The sequence below is a fragment of the Lepidochelys kempii genome, chromosome 23, assembly GCF_965140285.1.
Source record: "Lepidochelys kempii isolate rLepKem1 chromosome 23, rLepKem1.hap1, whole genome shotgun sequence".
In the NCBI taxonomy this organism is placed as follows: domain Eukaryota; kingdom Metazoa; phylum Chordata; order Testudines; family Cheloniidae; genus Lepidochelys; species Lepidochelys kempii.
In genome coordinates this window covers 18,512,727-18,532,281 of record NC_136402.1, presented here as the reverse complement: position 1 = coordinate 18,532,281, position 19,555 = coordinate 18,512,727, and the positions used below count along the sequence as shown (strand labels likewise).

Here is a 19,555-nt window from a genome sequence, read left to right as displayed (position 1 = left end):
CGTTCGTCACATCTCTTTCACTTCTTCCTTCCTCTCGCACGTGTCTCACGCTCTTTCCCTCCAGCCTCCCTTCCTTCGGTCACTGTCAGGCCCTGTCTTTCGCTGTCTCGCTCTCCGCCTGTCACCCTCGTCCTCTTTCATTAGCACCTGCCCCTGCCCGTCTGTCCTGCTTTCCATGATCTCCTCTTTCACTCCATGGTTCATCTGGGTGACGGCCCGTTGTGCCGGGCGCTGTGCAGTGTCTATTAGATGTATTACGGTACCTCCTAGGTCCCCCAGCCAAGGCCCACAAACCCACCGCGCTGGGCCCTGTACAGTGTCTATTAGGTGTATTACGGTACCTCCTAGGCGCCCCAACCACAGCCCAGGACCCCACTGTGCCAGGCGCTGTACAAACCCACAACGAAAAGACAGTCCCTGCCCCCCGCAGAGCTTCCCGCCGGAGACAAGGGACCCAGGGTGGGTCCAGACAGGGACTGCAAGGGAACGACAAGTCTCTATTGCAACCAGCTCCGTGCCCCGGCAGCCTCCCCCTTGCCAAGGTTTTCCCTGAGGTGTCTTGGCAGAGGAGGCGGAGAAAGAGGTGGATGTCAGCGGGGCCGTGCACCCGAGCCCGAAGATGCTCGCTGGGGAGTGACGCGGGCAGCAGAGGCTGGGGTCAGGGGCCCGGCGAGGGCAGGGGCAGGAGTGGAGCTCCGAGTACCGACGGTGCTAGATCGGCTGCCAGAGACCTTATACAGTTCTAGATTCCTCGCTCCGAAGAGTCGCTGCTTCGCAGGACAGAGCCCCCACCCTTCGCACGGCCAGCGTTCTTGTTCCTACGTGGACACGTTCACATTTAGCCGTATACAAAACCACACATTGTTAGCTTATGCCCGGGTTCCCAGGCACTCCTGCTGGCTCGGTGCCTCTGACCTGCCCCCCTGCAGAATTTACCCACCATTTTTTGAGCCATCTGCAAACTTTATCAGGGATGATTTTATATTTTTTTCTAGGGCATTAATCAACATGCCTGGCCGAGAACTGATTCCAGGGGACCCCACTGGAAACAGACCCACTCGAGGATCATTCCTCGTTTACAGCTACATTCTGAGATCTATCAGTTAGCTGGTTTTTAAGCCATTTAATGTGGGTTGTGTTAATGTTACATTGTGTGAATTTTTAATCCGTGTTATGCGCGACCAGGTCAAAGGCCTCGGCGAAGTCTGCCTGTTACATCAGCGCTGTCACCTTTAGCAACCAAACGTGTAATCTCGTTAAAAAAAGATATCAAGTTAGTTTGACCGAATCTATTTTCTGTAAACCTCTATTGATTGGCATTATTTACATCACTCTCTTTTAATTCTTCATTGATCGAGTCCTGTATCCGCCTATCTGTTCTCTTGCCCAGGATGGATGTCAGGCTGACAGACCTATAATTACCCAGATCATCCCATTCACCCTCTTTTAAAAAATTGGCACATTGATTTATTATAGTCTTCTGGACCTTCCCCAGCGCTCCAAAGCAACAGTAACAGTACAGCCAGCTCCTCGGCCAGCTCTTGTAAAACTCTTGGATTGAAGTTCTCTGGGCCACATGATTTAAAAATCTTTGATTTTTGGTAGTGTCTGTGTAACATTCTCCAGAGACACTAGTGGAATGGAAAGAGTGTTGTCATCACTCGTCCGATGAGCCTGCAATGTCTGTTTTTCTTACGCAGAACAGAAATATTTATTGACCGCGTCTGCCTGTTCTGTGCTAGTATTGGTAAGTTTACCATTTCCATCAAGGAATGGACTGTTCTCAAGATCCTTTTTGTTCCTCATGTGGTTAAAAAAACTCCTTCTCATTGTCCAAATGGCTTATGTCTGATGTGCCAGAGAAGGGGGTGTCAGTGGAGGGCTGCAAGGGTTCGAAAACGCATTAGATAAGTTCATGGCTGATCGGTCCATCAGTGGCTATTAGCCAGGATGGCTAGGGCTGCCTCCCCATGGTCTGGGTGTCCCTAAACCTCTGATTGCCAGTAGCTGGCACTGGGTGACGCGGTGGATCACGGTTCATTCCCTCTGAAGCACCTGGCGTTGGCCGCTGTCAGCAGCGATTGGACTGACCTGGCGTGGCCGTTCTTCTCTTCTTAGGGGCAGTGTGGTCAGAGAAATGGGCTTGGAGGAGGATTTTGAGCCCCCCCCCCTTTCCAGGCAGGGATGAGCCGGGCAAGATCGCCCAGACGATGCGGTGGGGCGAGGATAGAGAGGAAAAGCTGGATCTTGAGGACGTCGGGTGGCATCCGCAAGACTTCCACGGAGTTTGCACGTGAGAGGAAGGCCCGCGTCAACCGTGACAGGCAAGCTGGGGTGAGGAGCTGGTTAGATAGCCAGGAGGTGGCCGGATTTTTGCTTGGTGAGGTCAATCTGGGAGTGGAGGCAGGAGTTAGACCCGGGTTTGCGGGAGGGAGAAGGTGCAGATGGAGAAGAGAACGACCGAGCCCCGGGGAGGTGGGAGGAGAGCCAAGAACGAATGGAGTCAGGGAAGCCGAGATGCCCAGAAAAAGAGCGAGGTGGAGGATGGATACTCCTCCTTTTGTGTGATCTTTCAATCATTGTCGATTCTTTCTGTGTCGTCCTTCAGTGCACCCTTTGCTCCCTCTAGCAGAATCTTTCTTTCTTCCTCTCTCACTCTTCCTATCTTAGACTCTTGCTGAGCTCGGTAAGCTGCAGAATTTTTTCCCTATCAATAAGAAAATAAAACAACCTAGGAAAGACCAGGCAAAAACCTTGTTTAAGTTTTAAAAAAGAAATGAGGACATGCCAGGTAGTTTAAGGTTCCCGCAGTAAACTTTGATTTTGAGATTGGGGTCTTGTCATGCCAGGTGCTGCCCAGACCCCGCCCACAATCAGGGCCACCCGGGCGCTGCCCACACCCCGACCAATCGAAGGCTGGCTTGGTTCTGATGGATAAAATACCTTTGCAGGGAGAGACTCCTGGGCACTAACGAGCTCGTTACTCTCTCAGAAAAAGGCAGAATAAGAACCCGCGGCTGGGGGTTAAAGCCAGACGCAGCCCAGCTGGAAATGCAGCCCTGACTTTTCCCAGCGTGGGTGATGATGAGCCCTCGGAACAAACCGCCTGAGGACATGGTGGATTCCCCGACTCCCATGGGGTCAGGTCCGGGCCAGATCCCTTTACAGAAGGGGCTTTAGCCAAGTCAGTGGGCTCAGCGCAGGGGACCCTCAGTGAAATTCACCAGCCTGGGCTATATGGGAGGTCAGCCTTGGTGGTCTAAGGGGCTTTTCTAGCCAGTCCCATGGTTTGTGGCAAGTTCATTGCACCCCCAGGGACTCTGTGCCCCTCTCCATCCCCCGCAACCCCTCTTATTCACAGATTCCCTCTGTGTCCCCTAATTTCCTCCATGCCAGGGGCTCTGGGTGCCCCCCAGTCTCCCCAGAGCAGGGTCCCCCATTCTGCCCCCCCATGCCAGGAACTCTCTGTGCCCCCCATTTTCACCACCCTTTTCTGAGGGGTCATTCATTCAAGGGGTCTCCCGGTTACACTCCCTCGGGGAGCTGGCCTGAAGAAGGTGTCAGTTTCTCATCCCCCACCTGTGGGCTCTTTGATCTCCACTCAATGGCTGAGGTGCTAAAACGGTGGCTGTGCTAACCGGATGCCAGGCGGGGGCTCCCCATGTATCCCCTCCATTTTCTAATTTCCTCCCCCTCCCCAATTCCACAGACTCCTGCCCGTTGGTGCCCGGAATGTCCTCAGGAAATTTGGGAAGGACTGGCCACGGTATCTGGCAATTGTTGCCTGATGCGTGGGTGGAGACACACCAGGACGGTGAGCGTGAGAGCTTCGCCAGCTTGGCCAGGGACAAGATTAGACTCACCCGCGAGCTGAGCTCCGCTTCGGGGAAAGAGGGTGAGTGGACGGAGACTCTCTGCTACTGAGTAGCAGTATAGGGAGCATGACACACAGCAGAGTTTTCAAAGAGGGCCCTGCTGTTTACGCCCAGAGCAGGGCCCATCCCCTGCAGCAGGGACGGACGCACGCGCACACAGCAGGGCTTCTCCTCTCCAGCAGGGGGTGTCAGGGTCCCCCCCCAGCCTTGACCATTGCAATCTTATTACAACAAGCCTTATGTTATGAACCTGCTGTGCTTAATGTAGGTCCTACTGTATTTACTAGCCCAATGACACTGATCTCTGCTTGATAGTGCTGAGGGAGCTGTCCCAGTGCTGGGCTAGCAGGGGCTGCGGGTCGGGCGTGAGGGGCACCGGCAGGGCTGTGTTGGAGGGTGGGGAGGGCAGGGGCTGCGGGTCGGGCATGAGGGGCACCGGCAGGGCTGTGTTGGAGGGTGGGGAGGGCTGGGGCTGCGGGTCGGGAGTGAGAGGCACCGGCAGGGCTGGGTTTGGGCTCATCTCTCTCTCTCTCTTGCTCAGCTCCTTCCCCTTTATCTGGCGCTGGGAGATAAGCGGGTGTTTTTCGGAGAATTGGTCGCTGGCTTCCCCTGAAGTCTGGGTGAGACTCACCCGCCCCCACCGCCTGCCTGTGCGCAGGGCCAGGGGTTCATCTGAGCCAGTCCTGACAGAGAATCTGCATCAGTTTCTGTCAGCCAGTGTCTCGGGGACACCCCCATCTACAGCTGCAGTGGGGGTCTAGTGGGTTAGAGCACGGGGGGCTGGGAGCAGGAGTCCTGGGTTCTCTCCCTGAGTCTGGAAGGGGAGTGGGGTCTAGTGGTTAGAGCAGGGGGGGTACTGGGAGCCAGGACTCCTGGGTTCTCTCCCCGGCTCTGGGACACTAGCAGAGGCCAGGAAGACTCTGCGGCCCTGCCACCCCAGAAGCAGCAGGCGGCCCGGAGGCGTCTCCCCCACCCACGTCTGTTATTCCCAAGCTGCCTCCCTGCCCTGCCCGCCCCAGCCCCGTGGCATGCGTTGTTCCAAGCCCCATCACCGAGAATCCGCCAACCGCCAGCTCCTGAGCCTGGCATCAGATAAGGGCTTATCGGGGACTTCCAGGCCTGCTGCCATAACCTCCCCAGGCCCCAAACTGGCTGAGCGGTTAGTGGGGCAGGGAATGGGGTCTGGGGCCTGACCCCTCTGGGGGGCGCCGGCTCCCACCTGGCCCCAGGGCAGGGACTGGCTGGCTCAGGGGGGTGGGGAATGGGGCACAGGGCCTGTCCCCTCTAGGGGGTGCCGGCTCCCATCCGGTCCCGGGGCTGGCTGAGGGGGGCGGGAAACGGGGCCTGGGGCCTGTCGCCTCTAGGAGGTGCCAGCTGCGATCTGCCCCTGCGTGTGAAATCTCTAGGGATGCTGAGTGATGATAGACCAATTGCCACCTCCCCATGTATCCACCGCGGCCTCTCCTCCCCCAGACGAGCATGGGGGTACTGCACCAAGACCCCAAAACTCCCAGCCCCCCCTCCAGTGTTTACCAGCCTCCTCCCACTGAGCCAGGGAGAGAACCCAGGCATCCTGCCTCCCAGCCCCACCTCCCCACTAGACCCTAGTCTCCCCACAGAGAACCCAGGAGTTCTCTGGGGCTCCCAGCCCCCCGCCCCCCAACCACTAGACTCATCTTCTTCTACACCAGAGAGAGTTTGGGGGGCTAGTTTTCTCTCTCTCTCTCCGCCGTACATTGGAGGTAATTGAGTTCTCCAAGGTGGGGGACAAGAGCCCCCCAGCTGTTCTCCCCCTCCCCTCTCTGTGCCCCACAGGAGCCCGTCCCGTCTCAGAAGGCGGGACCTCACCCGCCTGGGCTGCTGTGTCATTTTTAGCGTCTCTGCCCCCCCCCACTCCTTCTTTCCGTCTGTCTCTCGGAGCCACCAGCAAGTTGGGGCCAACCCGCGGCCGGGTAGATCTGGGGGAACTCGCTGCGCTTCAAACCGCCCCCCTCGAAATTCGCCACTGGTCCACCTGGCACCGCATGGGGGCCTCCCCCCCAAAATTTTTTTTGCCCAGCTGTAGGTGAGTGTCAATCCGAGGCCAGCGGGGGACAGGTGGTGTCTGGTTTTGGGCAGTTGTGAAGAGAGACCGATGGACAGAACGAATCGGGATGGACGGGGTGGTGCGCGGGCGGGTGCAAACAGTGGGCTGGCACGGTGGTACCAGGGGGCAGTGGGAACGGAGGGCTGTCGCGGTGGTACCAGGGGGCATTGGGAACGGAGGGCTGTCGCGGTGGTACCAGGGGGCAGTGGGCACGGTGGGCTGGGGAGGTCGTCGGTCGCTCAGGAGCCAAACCAGGAACGGGGCAAGGCTGGAAGAGGAGAGAAGGAACAGAGTAAAGGGCCAGAGTGGAGGGACCAGTGTCCTGGCCGCACAGCTGGGTTGTCCGTGGCCCAGCAATGGAGCACTGGGGATCGAGGGGCAGGGTGAGGGGATGGGGATGGAGAGGGAGTGGGTGTGCTTTGGGATGGACCAGGAGAGAGAGAGGGGTGCGTATTGGGGAGATGGATGGAGGGCAGGGTGTGGAGGGATGGTGGATGGAGGGGTTTAGTGGGGAGGATGGGGTGGGGGGAAGGATGGGGAGGGGGGATTTGGGGGGATGGGGTAGATGGAGGGGTGTGAGCGGGATGGAGGGGTGGGGGGAAGGGGATGGATGGAGGGGTGGGGGGCAGTGGATGGAGGGGTTTGGGGGATGGGTGGAGGGGTGTGAGTGGGATGGAGGGGTTTGGGGAAGGGGTGGGGGGGTGGAGGGGTTGGGGGAGGGATGGTGTGTGGGTGGGAGGGGGATAGGGTGGATGGAGGGGTTTGGGGGATGGGTGGAGGGGTGTGAGTGGGATGGAGGGGTTTGGGGAAGGGATGGGGGGATGGAGGGGTTGGGGGAGGAATGGTGGGTGGATGGAGGGGTTTGGGGGATGGGTGGAGGGGTGTGAGTGGGATGGAGGGGTTTGGGGAAGGGATGGGGGGATGGAGGGGTTGGGGGAGGAATGGTGGGTGGATGGAGGGGTTTGGGGGATGGGTGGAGGGGTGTGAGTTGGATGGAGGGGTTTGGGGAAGGGATGGGGGGATGGAGGGGTTGGGGGAGGGATGGTGGGTGGGTGGGAGGGGGATAGGGTGGATGGAGGGGTTTGGGGGATGGGTGGAGGGGTGTGAGCAGGATGGAGGGGTGAGGGGAAGGGATGGGGGGATGGAGGGGTTGGGGGAGGAATGGTGGGTGGGTGGGAGGGGGATAGGGTGGATGGAGGGGTTTGGGGGATGGGTGGAGGGGTGTGAGCAGGATGGAGGGGTGAGGGGAAGGGTGGGGGCAGACAGAGGTGGGTGGGGGCGTGGGGCAGATGGATGGATGATGGGTGGGGGTGGATGGATTGCACGAGAAAAAGAGGTGAGAAGACTGGCAGGTCCCAGCAGGTCCCTTCCAGGTTAATGTCGGGGTTTCCCTCCCCAACTGATTTCCACCCCACATTTGACTTCCCGCTGGTCGTTTGGGGATCCGGGGGGTGGGAATTTCCATCTCCCATTGACCAGCAGAATGGTCAATTGTCTGGAGATGTCCAGTCCCGTGTGTGGGTGTCAGGGTCAGGGAGGGGGAGACCCCCCCCCCATCTAGAGACACTTTTCCAGCCCCACATCCAACTGTTTAAAAGCCTGGTTCGGTGATGAATATTCTACTCCGCTCCTGGAACCAGGGAGAGAACCCAGGAGTCCAGGCTCCCAGCCCCGCCCCCCAACCACTAGACCCCACTTCCCTCCCAGAGCTGGGGAGAGAACCCAGGAGTCCTGGCTCCCAGCCCCCCTGCTCTAACCACCAGGCCCCACTGTCCTCCCAGAGCCAGGGAGAGAACCCAGGAGTCCTGGTTGCTAGCCCCCCACCCCCCCAACCCACCAGCCTTCCCTCCTCGGAGTACTGAGCAAGGGTGCAATAAAAGGGAGAATTCGATATCCCAGGGGATCAGAAATTTACCTTCTGTTCTCTTCTCTCAGCCTCCAGGACGCCTGGGTTCTTTTGAAGCCTTTGCGAGGTAAATGTGGGGGTGGGAGCGTCGCCCTTGGGTGGGGGGGGTGCGGGGGTTACAATACACCTTGTTCTACCCACTGAGCTGTGTAGGGGCAAATCTGTCACTGCCGTGTGATCCGCCCGTCAAGGCAAGGGAGATAATTTTTATCTCCCGGCTATTCCTTATCTGAGGCCCTAACCCCGATAACGGCTGTACAATCGTTGGGCCCCACACGTCCTATTTCCTCCCCCCTCCAGCCTGGTACACACCCACACAACGCACAGATCCTGCGATGCTGGAGTTGGATGTGAATATGGTTCAAGGAGATGGAAGTGGGGGTGATGGGGGGCATGCAGGGCACTGGGGGGTCTTTGGAGTGTGTCTGTGATGGGGGGCGGTGGTTGGGTTGTGGTGGTGTGCATCTGCGTTTGGCTCGTTTGGCTTTGTGCTGGTGCTGAGGGTGTGTCCCCTTGGGTTGTGTGTCTGTCTTTGGGAGGTGTGTGTTTGGGTTGTTTGTCTTTGCGGTGGTATTGAGGGTGTCTCTCCTTGGGTTGTGTGTGTGTCTCTGGGTTGTGTTTTGTAGTGTTCAGGGTGTTTGTGTTTGGGTTGTGGTGGTGTTTGGGTTGTTTGTCTTTGTGGTGGTGGTGAGGGGGTGTCCCCTTGGGTTGTGTCTCTGGGATGTGGTGGTGTGTGTGTTTGGGTCGTGTGTCTTTGCGGTGGTGTTGAGGGGTGTCTCTCTTTGGGTTGTGTCTCTTTTTGTGTGGGTCTGGGCTGTGTTTTTGGAGTGTGGTGGGTGGGTGTCTTTGGGTTATGGTGGTGTGTGTGTTTGGGTTGTGTGTCTTGGTGGTGGTGGTGAGAGTGTCTCTCTTTGGGTTGTTTCTCTTTGTGTGGGTCTGGGCTGTGTTTTTGTAGTGTTGAGGGTGTGTGTCTGGGTTGTAGCTTTTTGTGTGTGTTGTTTACGCTGCGTGTCTTTGTGTGGTTTGGGCTGTGGTGGTGGGGTGTGTGTGCGCTGTTTGGGGCTGCCTGTGCTGTGTGTTTCATATGGCGGGCGTTAGTTTCGGTGGCTGTGACTTGGTGTGGTGTTTGTGTTGAATTGGCATGTCTGGGTGGGCTGTTGTGTTTCCCTGAGGCTGGTTGTTTGGTGGGTGTGTATCTCTTATCTGTGTGTGTTGTATCCGTGGGTTAGCAGCGTGTTGTGGCTGTGGGGGGCTTTTTGGGGAAGTATTTCCCTCAGTGTGGTGTCGGACGTGTAAGTCTGTTGCTCTGGGGATGCTGAGTGTTGGCTTTTTGGGGTGTTGGTGTGTTCTTCCAAGGTGTGGTATTTTGGAGTGCTTTTGTGTGTGTGTTGGGGGGCTTGTGTGTCGCGGAGGGAGTTGTGCTTTCTCTGCCCTTTGGGCTGGATTTCTTTGCCTGTCTTTGTAATGTGCATGTGTGTATGTGTTGTCTGTGTGTGTCCATCCCTGCTGCCCCTGCTGGAGGGCCTGAGTGCTGCTGTGTGTGTGTCCTTGCGGTCTGGGATTGTGTGCTGTTTCAGGGCAGTGGTTTGTGTGTGTCTCGATTGTGGTGGGGTGGCACCATGGAGCTGTTGTAAGTATTGGCGAGGGGTGTACATTTGTGCGATGTGGGTGTGCTGAGTGCGTGTCCTGGGTGGGTGCGTGTTTGTGGGTTGGGAGCAGGGCTGGGTTGAATTGTCACTTACCAATGGACATAAGATTAAAAAAGCAACAAAATTCACAACATGAGAAGGACACAACAGGGCACAGAGTCGGTGTGGGGATTATACACACCCCGACCAACCTGTACACAGAGCCGAGGAGAGAACCCAGGTGTCCTGGCTCCCAGACCCCCGACTCTAGCCCCACCAGACCCCACTCCCCTCGCAGAGCTGGGAGAGAACCCAGGCGTCCTGGCTCCCAGCCCCCGCTCCACTGTGGGTGGTTAGTTCGCTGCTCCCCCCCCCACTCGTTATCTGCCCCATCTCTGCTGCGTTGGGGATGAGGCAAGGGCAGCTTTTGAAATCAGCTTTGAGACCGGGCCAACTTCCTCTGCACTGTGCAACCCTCCCACCCCACACACACCCGGCAGCCAGGACGCCTGGGTTCAATCCCTGAGTCAGGGAGGGGAGTGGGAGCTAATGGTTAGAGCAGGGGAGGGGAACCAGGACTCCTGGGTTCTGTGTGAGGGGAGGTGGGTTCACAGAGGGGACAGGCCCCATGCCCTATCCCCCTGAGCCAGCCAGGCCCCGCGCTGGGGCCGGGTGGGAGCCGACATGCCTGGGAGGGGGCAGGCCCCAGCTGAAGTCTCTGGCGGACGTTGGGGGGGCTGCGTGTGAGATCGGGGGGGCGGATAGGGCCAGGAGGCCCCAGTTCTCAGAACGAGAGGCTTGGAGCATCTGATGGGGAGAGAGATAGAGACAGAGAGATGCAGAGATTGGGCGGGCGGCAAGGGCAGCATCTTCCGGGGTAACCCCCCTAGGCCAGAGGGGGGCCCAGGGACAGGGTATATAGGGGCGGGGTCACCAGGGCCTGCCTGGCTGGCTGGAGACAGAAAGGTGGGGATGGGGAGACAGAGGGGTCTTGGAGGGAGGGAGGGGCAAGGGGGGGATGGATGGGGTGGGGGGGGAGGGAGGGGCATGGGGGGATGGAGGGGGGTGGGGGGAGATGGAGGGGGGATGGAGGCAGGGAGGGGCATTGGGGGGTGGATGGGGTGGGGGAGATGGAGGGGGGATGGAGGCATGGAGGAAGGGGGGAGGGATGGAGGAAGGGGGGCCTGCAGGGAGGGAAGGGTGGATTTAGATGTCGGGGGAGGGACAGACCCATAGTTTTCAGTCCCGTAAGCCCCACGTTTCCCCTCGTGGCCCCAGGACCTCCTCCCTGGCCTGTTTCCCTCCCCCCCCCCCAGTCCTTGTCCTCGCGCCCCCTCGGGCCCATTCTCCAGTCTGTCCATTCCCCGCTGGGGCCCCCCCATCCCGCCCACCCCCAGCGTCTCTCAGTGCCCTCCCCTAGCCGGGGACTGGGCGGGTGGGTTTCCTTCCCCAGGCCCCGTAGTGCTGAGAATGGTGACCTGGCTGGTGCATGCAGGGCCCTACCCTTGAGATGCCAACCGTTAACCCTTTATGAACCGTTTGACTCGCGAAGCGTGGCCAGCCAGCGGCCTCGGGGGGCAAATCCCCCCCGGCTTGTCCCAGTCCGGCCCAATTCGCACGTGGAATCGCTGCGTTTGCACGCTAGTGAGAAGCTGTTTTTGCACATGGCCTCTCTCAAGAACGGGATTCTGCTCCACGGGAACATGTCATTGTGGGTATGGGGGGCAGACGGACGGTGGGGAGCCGGCCCCTCGCGTTGTCTGGGCCCTGCAGGGGCTCGGGGCTGGGGGAGCACGGGCTGGCATTGCCTCCTCTTAAACAGCCCTGACTTTGCTTTGCTTTTGGCTGCTTCTCTAACCACTAGACCTCACTCCCCTCCCCAAGACAGGGATGGAACCCCGGAGTCCTGGCTCCCCGCCGCCTCGCTCTCACCACTACACCCCACTTCCCTCCCTGAGCCAGGGAGAGGACCCAGGAGTCCTGACACCCTGTGTCTTGTCCCCCATGTAAATTCCCCATCTAGGTCAGGAGCTCTTGTGCCCGGGATGGATTTTGCCACCCTGGGGGGGCAGGAGATGACGCCCCATTTCCTGGAGCCCCCCCTCCTGCCGCCGGCCGATGAATCTGCAGTTTTCTTCCACGGAGCCGAGGGCGGGGACCCCGGCGCGCTCGCTACCTACTTCTCCCGGACACCGGAGTCCTACCGCAATCCGACAGGTGGGTGGCCAGAGCCCGCACGCCCAGCTACGTGGCCAGGGACCCCCCGCCCTGAAACCCAGCTGGGGGCCCCCCCCGTTTCACCACCCCGCAGGGCTCCTTGGAGGGGCATCGCCTGAGGCCGCCCACAGAAGGCCCTATGCCACAGTCACACTGTTGCCGTGGCGACCCCTGGCACCGTGGGCTGTGGTTGCTATGGGACCACAGTTGCCGTGGCTTCCAGCAGCAGACTCGCACTGCTGCCATGGCTGCCTGTGGTGTTGCCAGGGCTTCTGTGGGGGGGAGGGGGGGCGGGCTGCCTGCCTGCCTGGTTGCCATGGCAACAGTGCCATTGCTATGCCATTGTGTGGGGTTGTTGTGGTCGCCATGGTGCCCACCTGCGTTGCCATGGCCCCCACCCCCTGGATTCACTGCAATGGTCAGGGTTTCTCCTGCCAAGGTTGCCATGGTTGCCGTGGCCCCTGCCTCGCCATGGCGACGGGTTTTGTGTCCCCGTGGCAGCTGTGGGTTCCCCTCCCACTAACCCCCCCTCCTTTTCCACCCCCTGCAGCGCGCCCAGTGTACCCTCTCCTCAACGGGCTGCAGTGGGTGGACGGGCACCCCTACGCCACGGCCGGCTGGACCCCCGTCTCCTATGGCAAGCCCCAGGCCGGGGTCCCCCTCTACCCGGCTCCCCCCTCCTCCTCTTCCTACAGCCCCCCCTCACCCAAGGAGCAGCCCCCCGAGGACAAGGGCAGCCCCAAGTTCCTGGAGATGCTGAAGACGGAGCCAATGAGCCCCCCCACTGCCGAGCTGCTGACGTTGGGGTCCCCCGCCGGGGCCCCCCACCCCGCCTACACCGGGACCCCGGAGCTCGGGTTCTACCAGCCCAGCGGGAGCCCCCTGGTGGCTGGGTACTCCCCCAAACTCAGGGGGCCGCTGCAGCTGTCCCCGTGCGGTGAGAGCTTCCTTCGGGCTGGGGGGGTGGGGGGGGTCGGCGCCCCCTGCGGGGAGGGCCCATCGCTGACTCGGTTTCCCTCTCCCGTCCCTCAGAGGCGCGGGAGTGTGTGAACTGTGGGGCCACAGCCACACCCCTGTGGCGCCGGGACGGCACCGGGCACTACCTGTGTAACGCCTGCGGGCTGTACCACAAGATGAACGGGCAGAACCGGCCCCTCATCCGGCCCAAGAAACGCTTGGTGAGTGGGGACTTGCCCCCATTTCCCTGGGGTCCCCCCGGACCCCCTGCCACGCCCGTGACATCCCCCCGCTCCAGCCTCCCCCGACGCGTTCCGCTCCCGTGAGACCCCCTCCGACCCAGCCTGCCCCCTTCCCCTCCCGTGAGACCCCCCTCCGACCCAGCCTGCCCCGATGCCCCCTTCCCCTCCCGTGAGACCCCCCTCCGACCCAGCCTGCCCCCTTCCCCTCCCGTGAGACCCCCCTCCGACCCAGCCTGCCCCGACGCCCCCTTCCCCTCCCGTGAGACCCCCCTCCGACCCAGCCTGCCCCGATGCCCCCTTCCCCTCCCGTGAGACCCCCCTCCGACCCAGCCTGCCCCGATGCCCCCTTCCCCTCCCGTGAGACCCCCCTCCGACCCAGCCTGCCCCCTTCCCCTCCCGTGAGACCCCCCTCCGACCCAGCCTGCCCCCTTCCCCTCCCGTGAGACCCCCCTCCGACCCAGCCTGCCCCGATGCCCCCTTCCCCTCCCGTGAGACCCCCCTCCGACCCAGCCTGTCCCCTTCCCCTCCCGTGAGACCCCCCTCCGACCCAGCCTGCCCCCTTCCCCTCCCGTGAGACCCCCCCCCCGGCCCAGCCTCCCCCACGCCCCCTTCCCCTCCCGTGAGACCCCCCCCCGGCCCAGCCTCCCCCACGCCCCCTTCCCCTCCCGTGAGACCCCCCCGGCCCAGCCTGCCCCCTTCCCCTCCCGTGACACCCCCCTCCGACCCAGCCTGCCCCCTTCCCCTCCCGTGAGATCCCCCACCGACCCAGCCTCCCCCGACACCCCCTTCCCCTCCCGTGAGACCCCCCCTGGCCCAGCCTCCCCGACGCCCCCTTCCCCTCCCGTGAGACCCCCCTCCGACCCAGCCTGCCCCCTTCCCCTCCCGTGAGACCCCCCTCCGACCCAGCCTCCCCGACGCCCCCTTCCCCTCCCATGAGACCCCCCTCCGACCCAGCCTCCCCCGACGCCCCCTTCCCCTCCCGTGAGACCCCCCCGGCCCAGCCTGCCCCCTTCCCCTCCCATGAGACCCCCCCGGCCCAGCCTCCCCCGACACCCCCTTCCCCTCCCGTGAGACCCCCCCGGCCCAGCCTGCCCCCTTCCCCTCCCGTGAGACCCCCCTCCGACCCAGCCTGCCCCCTTCCCCTCCCGTGAGACCCCCCTCCGACCCAGCCTGCCCCGATGCCCCCTTCCCCTCCCGTGAGACCCCCCTCCGACCCAGCCTGCCCCCTTCCCCTCCCGTGAGACCCCCCTCCGACCCAGCCTGCCCCCTTCCCCTCCCGTGAGACCCCCCCGGCCCAGCCTCCCCGACGCCCCCTTCCCCTCCCGTGAGACCCCCCTCCGACCCAGCCTGCCCCCTTCCCCTCCCGTGAGACCCCCCTCCGACCCAGCCTGCCCCCTTCCCCTCCCGTGAGACCCCCCTCCGACCCAGCCTCCCCCGACGTCCCCTTCCCCTCCCGTGAGACCCCCCTCCGACCCAGCCTCCCCCGACGCCCCCTTCCCCTCCCGTGAGACCCCCCCGGCCCAGCCTGCCCCCTTCCCCTCCCGTGAGACCCCCCCGGCCCAGCCTGCCCCCTTCCCCTCCCGTGAGACCCCCCTCCGACCCAGCCTCCCCGACGCCCCCTTCCCCTCCCATGAAACCCCCCTCCAACCCAGCCTGCCCCCTTCCCCTCCCGTGAGATCCCCCTCCGACCCAGCCTCCCCCGACACCCCCTTCCCCTCCCGTGAGACCCCCCCCTGGCCCAGCCTCCCCGACGCCCCCCTTCCCCTCCCCTGAGACCCCCCTCCGACCCAGCCTCCCTGACGCCCCCTTCCCCTCCCATGAAACCCCCCTCCGACCCAGCCTGCCCCCTTCCCCTCCCATGAGACCCCCCTCCGACCCAGCCTGCCCCCTTCCCCTCCCGTGAGACCCCCCTCAGACCCAGCCTCCCCCGACGTCCCCTTCCCCTCCCGTGAGACCCCCCTCCGACCCAGCCTCCCCCGACGCCCCCTTCCCCTCCCGTGAGACCCCCCCGGCCCAGCCTCCCCGACGCCCCCTTCCCCTCCCATGAAACCCCCCTCCGACCCAGCCTCCCCGACGCCCCCTTCCCCTCCCATGAAACCCCCCTCCAACCCAGCCTGCCCCCTTCCCCTCCCGTGAGACCCCCCCTGGCCCAGCCTCCCCGACGCCCCCTTCCCCTCCTGTGAGACCCCCCTCCGACCCAGCCTGCCCCCTTCCCCTCCCGTGAGACCCCCCTCCGACCCAGCCTGCCCCCTTCCCCTCCCGTGAGACCCCCCTCCGACCCAGCCTCCCCCGACGCCCCCTTCCCCTCCTGTGAGACCCCCCTCCGACCCAGCCTGCCCCCTTCCCCTCCCGTGAGACCCCCCTCCGACCCAGCCTCCCCGACGCCCCCTTCCCCTCCCATGAGACCCCCCTCCGACCCAGCCTCCCCCGACGCCCCCTTCCCCTCCCGTGAGACCCCCCCGGCCCAGCCTGCCCCCTTCCCCTCCCATGAGACCCCCCTCCGACCCAGCCTGCCCCCTTCCCCTCCCGTGAGACCCCCCCGGCCCAGCCTCCCCCGACACCCCCCTTCCCCTCCCGTGAGACCCCCCTCCGACCCAGCCTCCCCCGACACCCCCTTCCCCTCCCGTGAGACCCCCCTCCGACCCAGCCTCCCCCGACACCCCCCCTTCCCCTCCCCGTGAGACCCCCCTCCGACCCAGCCTGCCCCCTTCCCCTCCCGTGAGACCCCCCTCCGACCCAGCCTCCCCCGACGCCCCCTTCCCCTCCCGTGAGACCCCCCCGGCCCAGCCTCCCCGATGCCCCCTTCCCCTCCCGTGAGACCCCCCTCCGACCCAGCCTGCCCCCGTCCCCTCCCGTGAGACCCCCCTCCGACCCAGCCTGCCCCGACACCCCCTTCCCCTCCCGTGAGACCCCCCTCCGACCCAGCCTCCCCCGACGCCCCCTTCCCCTCCCGTGAGACCCCCCCGGCCCAGCCTCCCCGATGCCCCCTTCCCCTCCCGTGAGACCCCCCTCCGACCCAGCCTGCCCCCGTCCCCTCCCGTGAGACCCCCCTCCGACCCAGCCTGCCCCGACACCCCCTTCCCTCCCGTGAGACCCCCCTCCGACCCAGCCTGCCCCCTTCCCCTCCCGTGAGACCCCCTCCGACCCAGCCTCCCCGACGCCCCCTTCCCCTCCCGTGAGACCCCCCTCCGACCCAGCCTGCCCCCTTCCCCTCCCGTGAGACCCCCCTCCGACCCAGCCTCCCCCGACGCCCCCTTCCCCTCCCGTGAGACCCCCCTCCGACCCAGCCTGCCCCCTTCCCCTCCCATGAGACCCCCCTCCGACCCAGCCTCCCCGACGCCCCCTTCCCCTCCCGTGAGACCCCCCTCCGACCCAGCCTGCCCCCTTCCCCTCCCGTGAGACCCCCCTGGCCCAGCCTCCCCCGACACCCCCTTCCCCTTCCCCTCCCGTGAGACCCCCCCGGCCCAGCCTCCCCGACGCCCACTTCCCCTTCCCCTCCCGTGAGACCCCCCTCCGACCCAGCCTCCCCGACGCCCTCTTCCCCTCCCCTGAGACCCCCCTCCGACCCAGCCTCCCTGACGCCCCCTTCCCCTCCCATGAAACCCCCCTCCAACCCAGCCTGCCCCCTTCCCCTCCCGTGAGATCCCCCTCCTGCCCAGCCTCCCCCGACGCCCCCTTCCCCTCCCGTGAGACTCCCCTCCGACCCAGCCTGCCCCCTTCCCCTCCCGTGAGACCCCCCTCCGACCCAGCCTGCCCCCTTCCCCTCCCGTGAGACCCCCCTCCGACCCAGCCTCCCCCGACGCCCCCTTCCCCTCCCGTGAGACTCCCCTCCGACCCAGCCTGCCCCCTTCCCCTCCCGTGAGACCCCCCTCCGACCCAGCCTGCCCCCTTCCCCTCCCGTGAGACCCCCCTCCGACCCAGCCTCCCCCGACGCCCCCTTCCCCTCCCGTGAGACTCCCCTCCGACCCAGCCTGCCCCCTTCCCCTTCCCCTCCCGTGAGACCCCCCTCCGACCCAGCCTCCCCCGATGCCCCCTTCCCCTCCCGTGAGACCCCCCTCCTGCCCAGCCTCCCCGATGGCCCCTTCCCCTCCCGTGAGACCCCCCTCCTGCCCAGCCTCCCCGATGCCCCCTTCCCCTCCCGTGAGACCCCCCTCCTGCCCAGCCTCCCCGATGCCCCCTTCCCCTCCCGTGAGACCCCCCTCCAACCCAGCCTCCCCCGACGCCCCCTTCCCCTCCTGTGAGACCCCTCCATGCCCTGGGTGCGGGTGCCAGACTGGTGTCCCCCGCGCCGCCCACCCCCCGCTCCCCGTCTCTCCCCCAGATCGTCAGCAAACGAGCGGGCACCCAGTGCAGCAACTGCCAGACGAGCACCACCACCCTGTGGCGACGCAATGCCGGCGGGGAGCCCGTCTGCAACGCCTGCGGCCTCTACTACAAACTGCACAATGTGAGCCGGACGCCGGGGTTCTCTGCCCGGCTCTGGGGGGGACCGGGGTCTGGCGGTTAGAGCGGGGGGGATCCAGGACTCCTGGGTTCTCTGCCCGGCTCTGGGGGGGACCGGGGTCTGGCGGTTAGAGCGTGGGGGATCCAGGACTCCTGGGTTCTCTGCCCGGCTCTGGGGGGGGAGCGGGGTCTGGTGGTTAGGGCGGGGGAGATCTAGGACTCCTGGGTTCTCTGCCCGGCTCTGGGAGGGGAGTGGGGTCTGGTGGTTAGAGCGGGGGGGATCCAGGACTCCTGGGTTCTCTGCCCGGCTCTGGGAGGGGAGTGGGGGCTGGCGGTTAGAGCACGGGGCTGGGAGCCAGGACTCCTGGGTTCTCTGCCCAGCTCTGCGGAGGGAGTGGGATCTGGTGGTTAGAGCAGGGGGGGCCTGGGAGCCAGGACTCCTGGGTTCTCTCCCCAGCTCTGGGAGGGGAGGGGGTCTATTGGTTAGTGTGGAGGTTGCGGGGACCCCGGATGCCTGGGTGCCATCCCTCTCCCCTTCCCCTCTGCAGGTCAATCGCCCCCTGACGATGCGGAAAGACGGCATCCAGACCCGCAACCGCAAAGTCTCCGGCAAGGGCAAGAAACGCCGGGGGGTGGGTCCGGGCGAGGGGGGGGGCTGGGCTCCCCGCCCCGCTCGAACTGCTCTCCCCCCCTGGCCGAGGACCCCGGCTCCCTCTATGCCCTGAGCCCCATGGTCCTGTCCAGCCACCTGCTCCCCTACTCCCCCTCCACCCACCACCTCCTCGGCCCCTCCCCAGCCGCCTACCATCCCCCCCACGCCTCCCCGGGGGCAGGCGCCTCGCTGGGGTGATAGGTGGCCCCTCGCAGAAGGAGGCAGAGCTGGAACAAGGGGGAAGCCGGGGAGACATTGGGGTACAGTTGTTTGGGGAGGTCGCCCCCCCAGCCACGGAGTTAGGGAATGGGCTGGAGGGGGCAGAGTGTTGGGGTACAGGGGAGTCTCACCTCAGCAACCGCAAGGATTGGGGGGTCTCTCCTTAGAAATGGGCCCACCCCCACACAGGCCTCCCTGAGTCCATCCCCCTACCATTTGTCCATCCCTACACCACCCCATCCATTTCCCCCCCCATACCCTCCCGTCTGTCCATGCCTCCCCCATCCGTCCATCTGTCCCTCCCTCCATCCACCCGGCTGCTTTTGAAGGAAAGACCCCCTCATTTCTACCCTCCCCTGTGCCTGGATTTCCCCTTCAGCCCCCCCGAATCCTCACACTGGGAGCTTCCCCCCATTCTTCCTCCTACACCCTCTCAACCCTTCACCCCTTGTGTCCCCCCAATGAACCCATCTCCCCCATGATCCAGCACTAGCTGTGATAGGACCCCCCCTTTTTACTCACCCTTCTGGCACCCTGATATATTGTGGGTTAAAAAATATATTATATGGAAACCACATTTTAAAATATATTCTATATTTCTTGTAATGACTTGGGTGTCATGCGTTTCAATGCCTCCGGGGTGAAGTTGGGGGTTTAGTTTGGGGGTGCAGGGTTGTCCTTCCAGAAACAGCCCCAAATTAGCGCAGCTGGGTTGAGCAGTGTGGCTGGGGGGAACACTGTAGGTTGGGAGGGGGCTGGATTGGTGTTTAACTATTGGGGTGCATGCTCCAGTTTGGGGGGATCATCTTAGCCTAGATACACCCCAAAGCCTATGCCACTGTTTTTGAGCAGCATGGATGGGTGGGGGGCTCTGACTGGGGGGCTGGTTAGCTGTTCAACTACTGGGGTGCATAGTTCAATTTTGGGGGTGTCAGCTTGTTCTACCTGCACCCCCAACTCAGCTGGTTTTGAGTACCATGAGGGGCTGCAGGGGGCTATAGCTTGGGGGGATGGATTAGTGTTCAGCTATTGAGGTGCATGCTCCAGTTTGGGGGTGTCCTCACTTATTGGGGTGCTCTGTGGGGTTTCAGGGGGGTCTCTGTGGAAGGTTTGGGATGAATCTAGGAGGTTGCTCACCCACCCCCCCCGGGTAGAGAGCAAAAATTGGGGGTCCTCTTGCTTTTGCTCCCGAAAACTCAGAGATGGGGGGATGCAAGGAAGGCGAATGTGGGGGTTGGGGTGTGGGAATCTGAGGGAGACGGCGGTGGGTATGTGTCAGGATGGATCCAATTTTATGGGATGTTTTATTCCCTCCCCCGCAAAGTATTGT

At 63.6% G+C, this 19,555-nt stretch overlaps 1 protein-coding gene and 1 long non-coding RNA gene across 4 annotated transcripts; one reads left to right on the top strand and one right to left on the bottom strand.

Annotated features, from left to right (window-relative positions):
• Nucleotides 1-1,274: 1,274 nt before the first annotated feature.
• Nucleotides 1,275-9,976, bottom strand: LOC144929764 (uncharacterized). The gene is made up of 2 exons (XR_013634954.1): nucleotides 7,877-9,976; nucleotides 1,275-2,731 (listed from the first exon to the last, which is right to left on the bottom strand). It is a non-coding gene; the product is annotated as an uncharacterized LOC144929764 (long non-coding RNA).
• GATA1 (GATA binding protein 1) lies at nucleotides 5,184-18,834 on the top strand. Of its 3 annotated transcripts, XM_078850264.1 has the most exons (7): nucleotides 5,187-5,940; nucleotides 7,897-7,934; nucleotides 11,519-11,712; nucleotides 12,263-12,649; nucleotides 12,745-12,890; nucleotides 17,233-17,358; nucleotides 17,903-18,172. In XM_078850264.1, exons 3-7 carry the CDS (start codon nucleotides 11,541-11,543, stop codon nucleotides 18,077-18,079), a joined length of 1,008 nt encoding a protein of 335 aa, XP_078706390.1. In that variant the 5' UTR covers nucleotides 5,187-5,940; nucleotides 7,897-7,934; nucleotides 11,519-11,540; the 3' UTR covers nucleotides 18,080-18,172. The 3 variants fall into 3 exon arrangements, with proteins under 3 accessions (XP_078706389.1, XP_078706390.1, XP_078706388.1); XM_078850262.1 differs by lacking the exon at nucleotides 7,897-7,934; XM_078850263.1 differs by lacking the exons at nucleotides 7,897-7,934; nucleotides 12,745-12,890 and having other exon boundaries at nucleotides 5,184-5,940; nucleotides 17,903-18,834.
• Nucleotides 18,835-19,555: the final 721 nt, after the last annotated feature.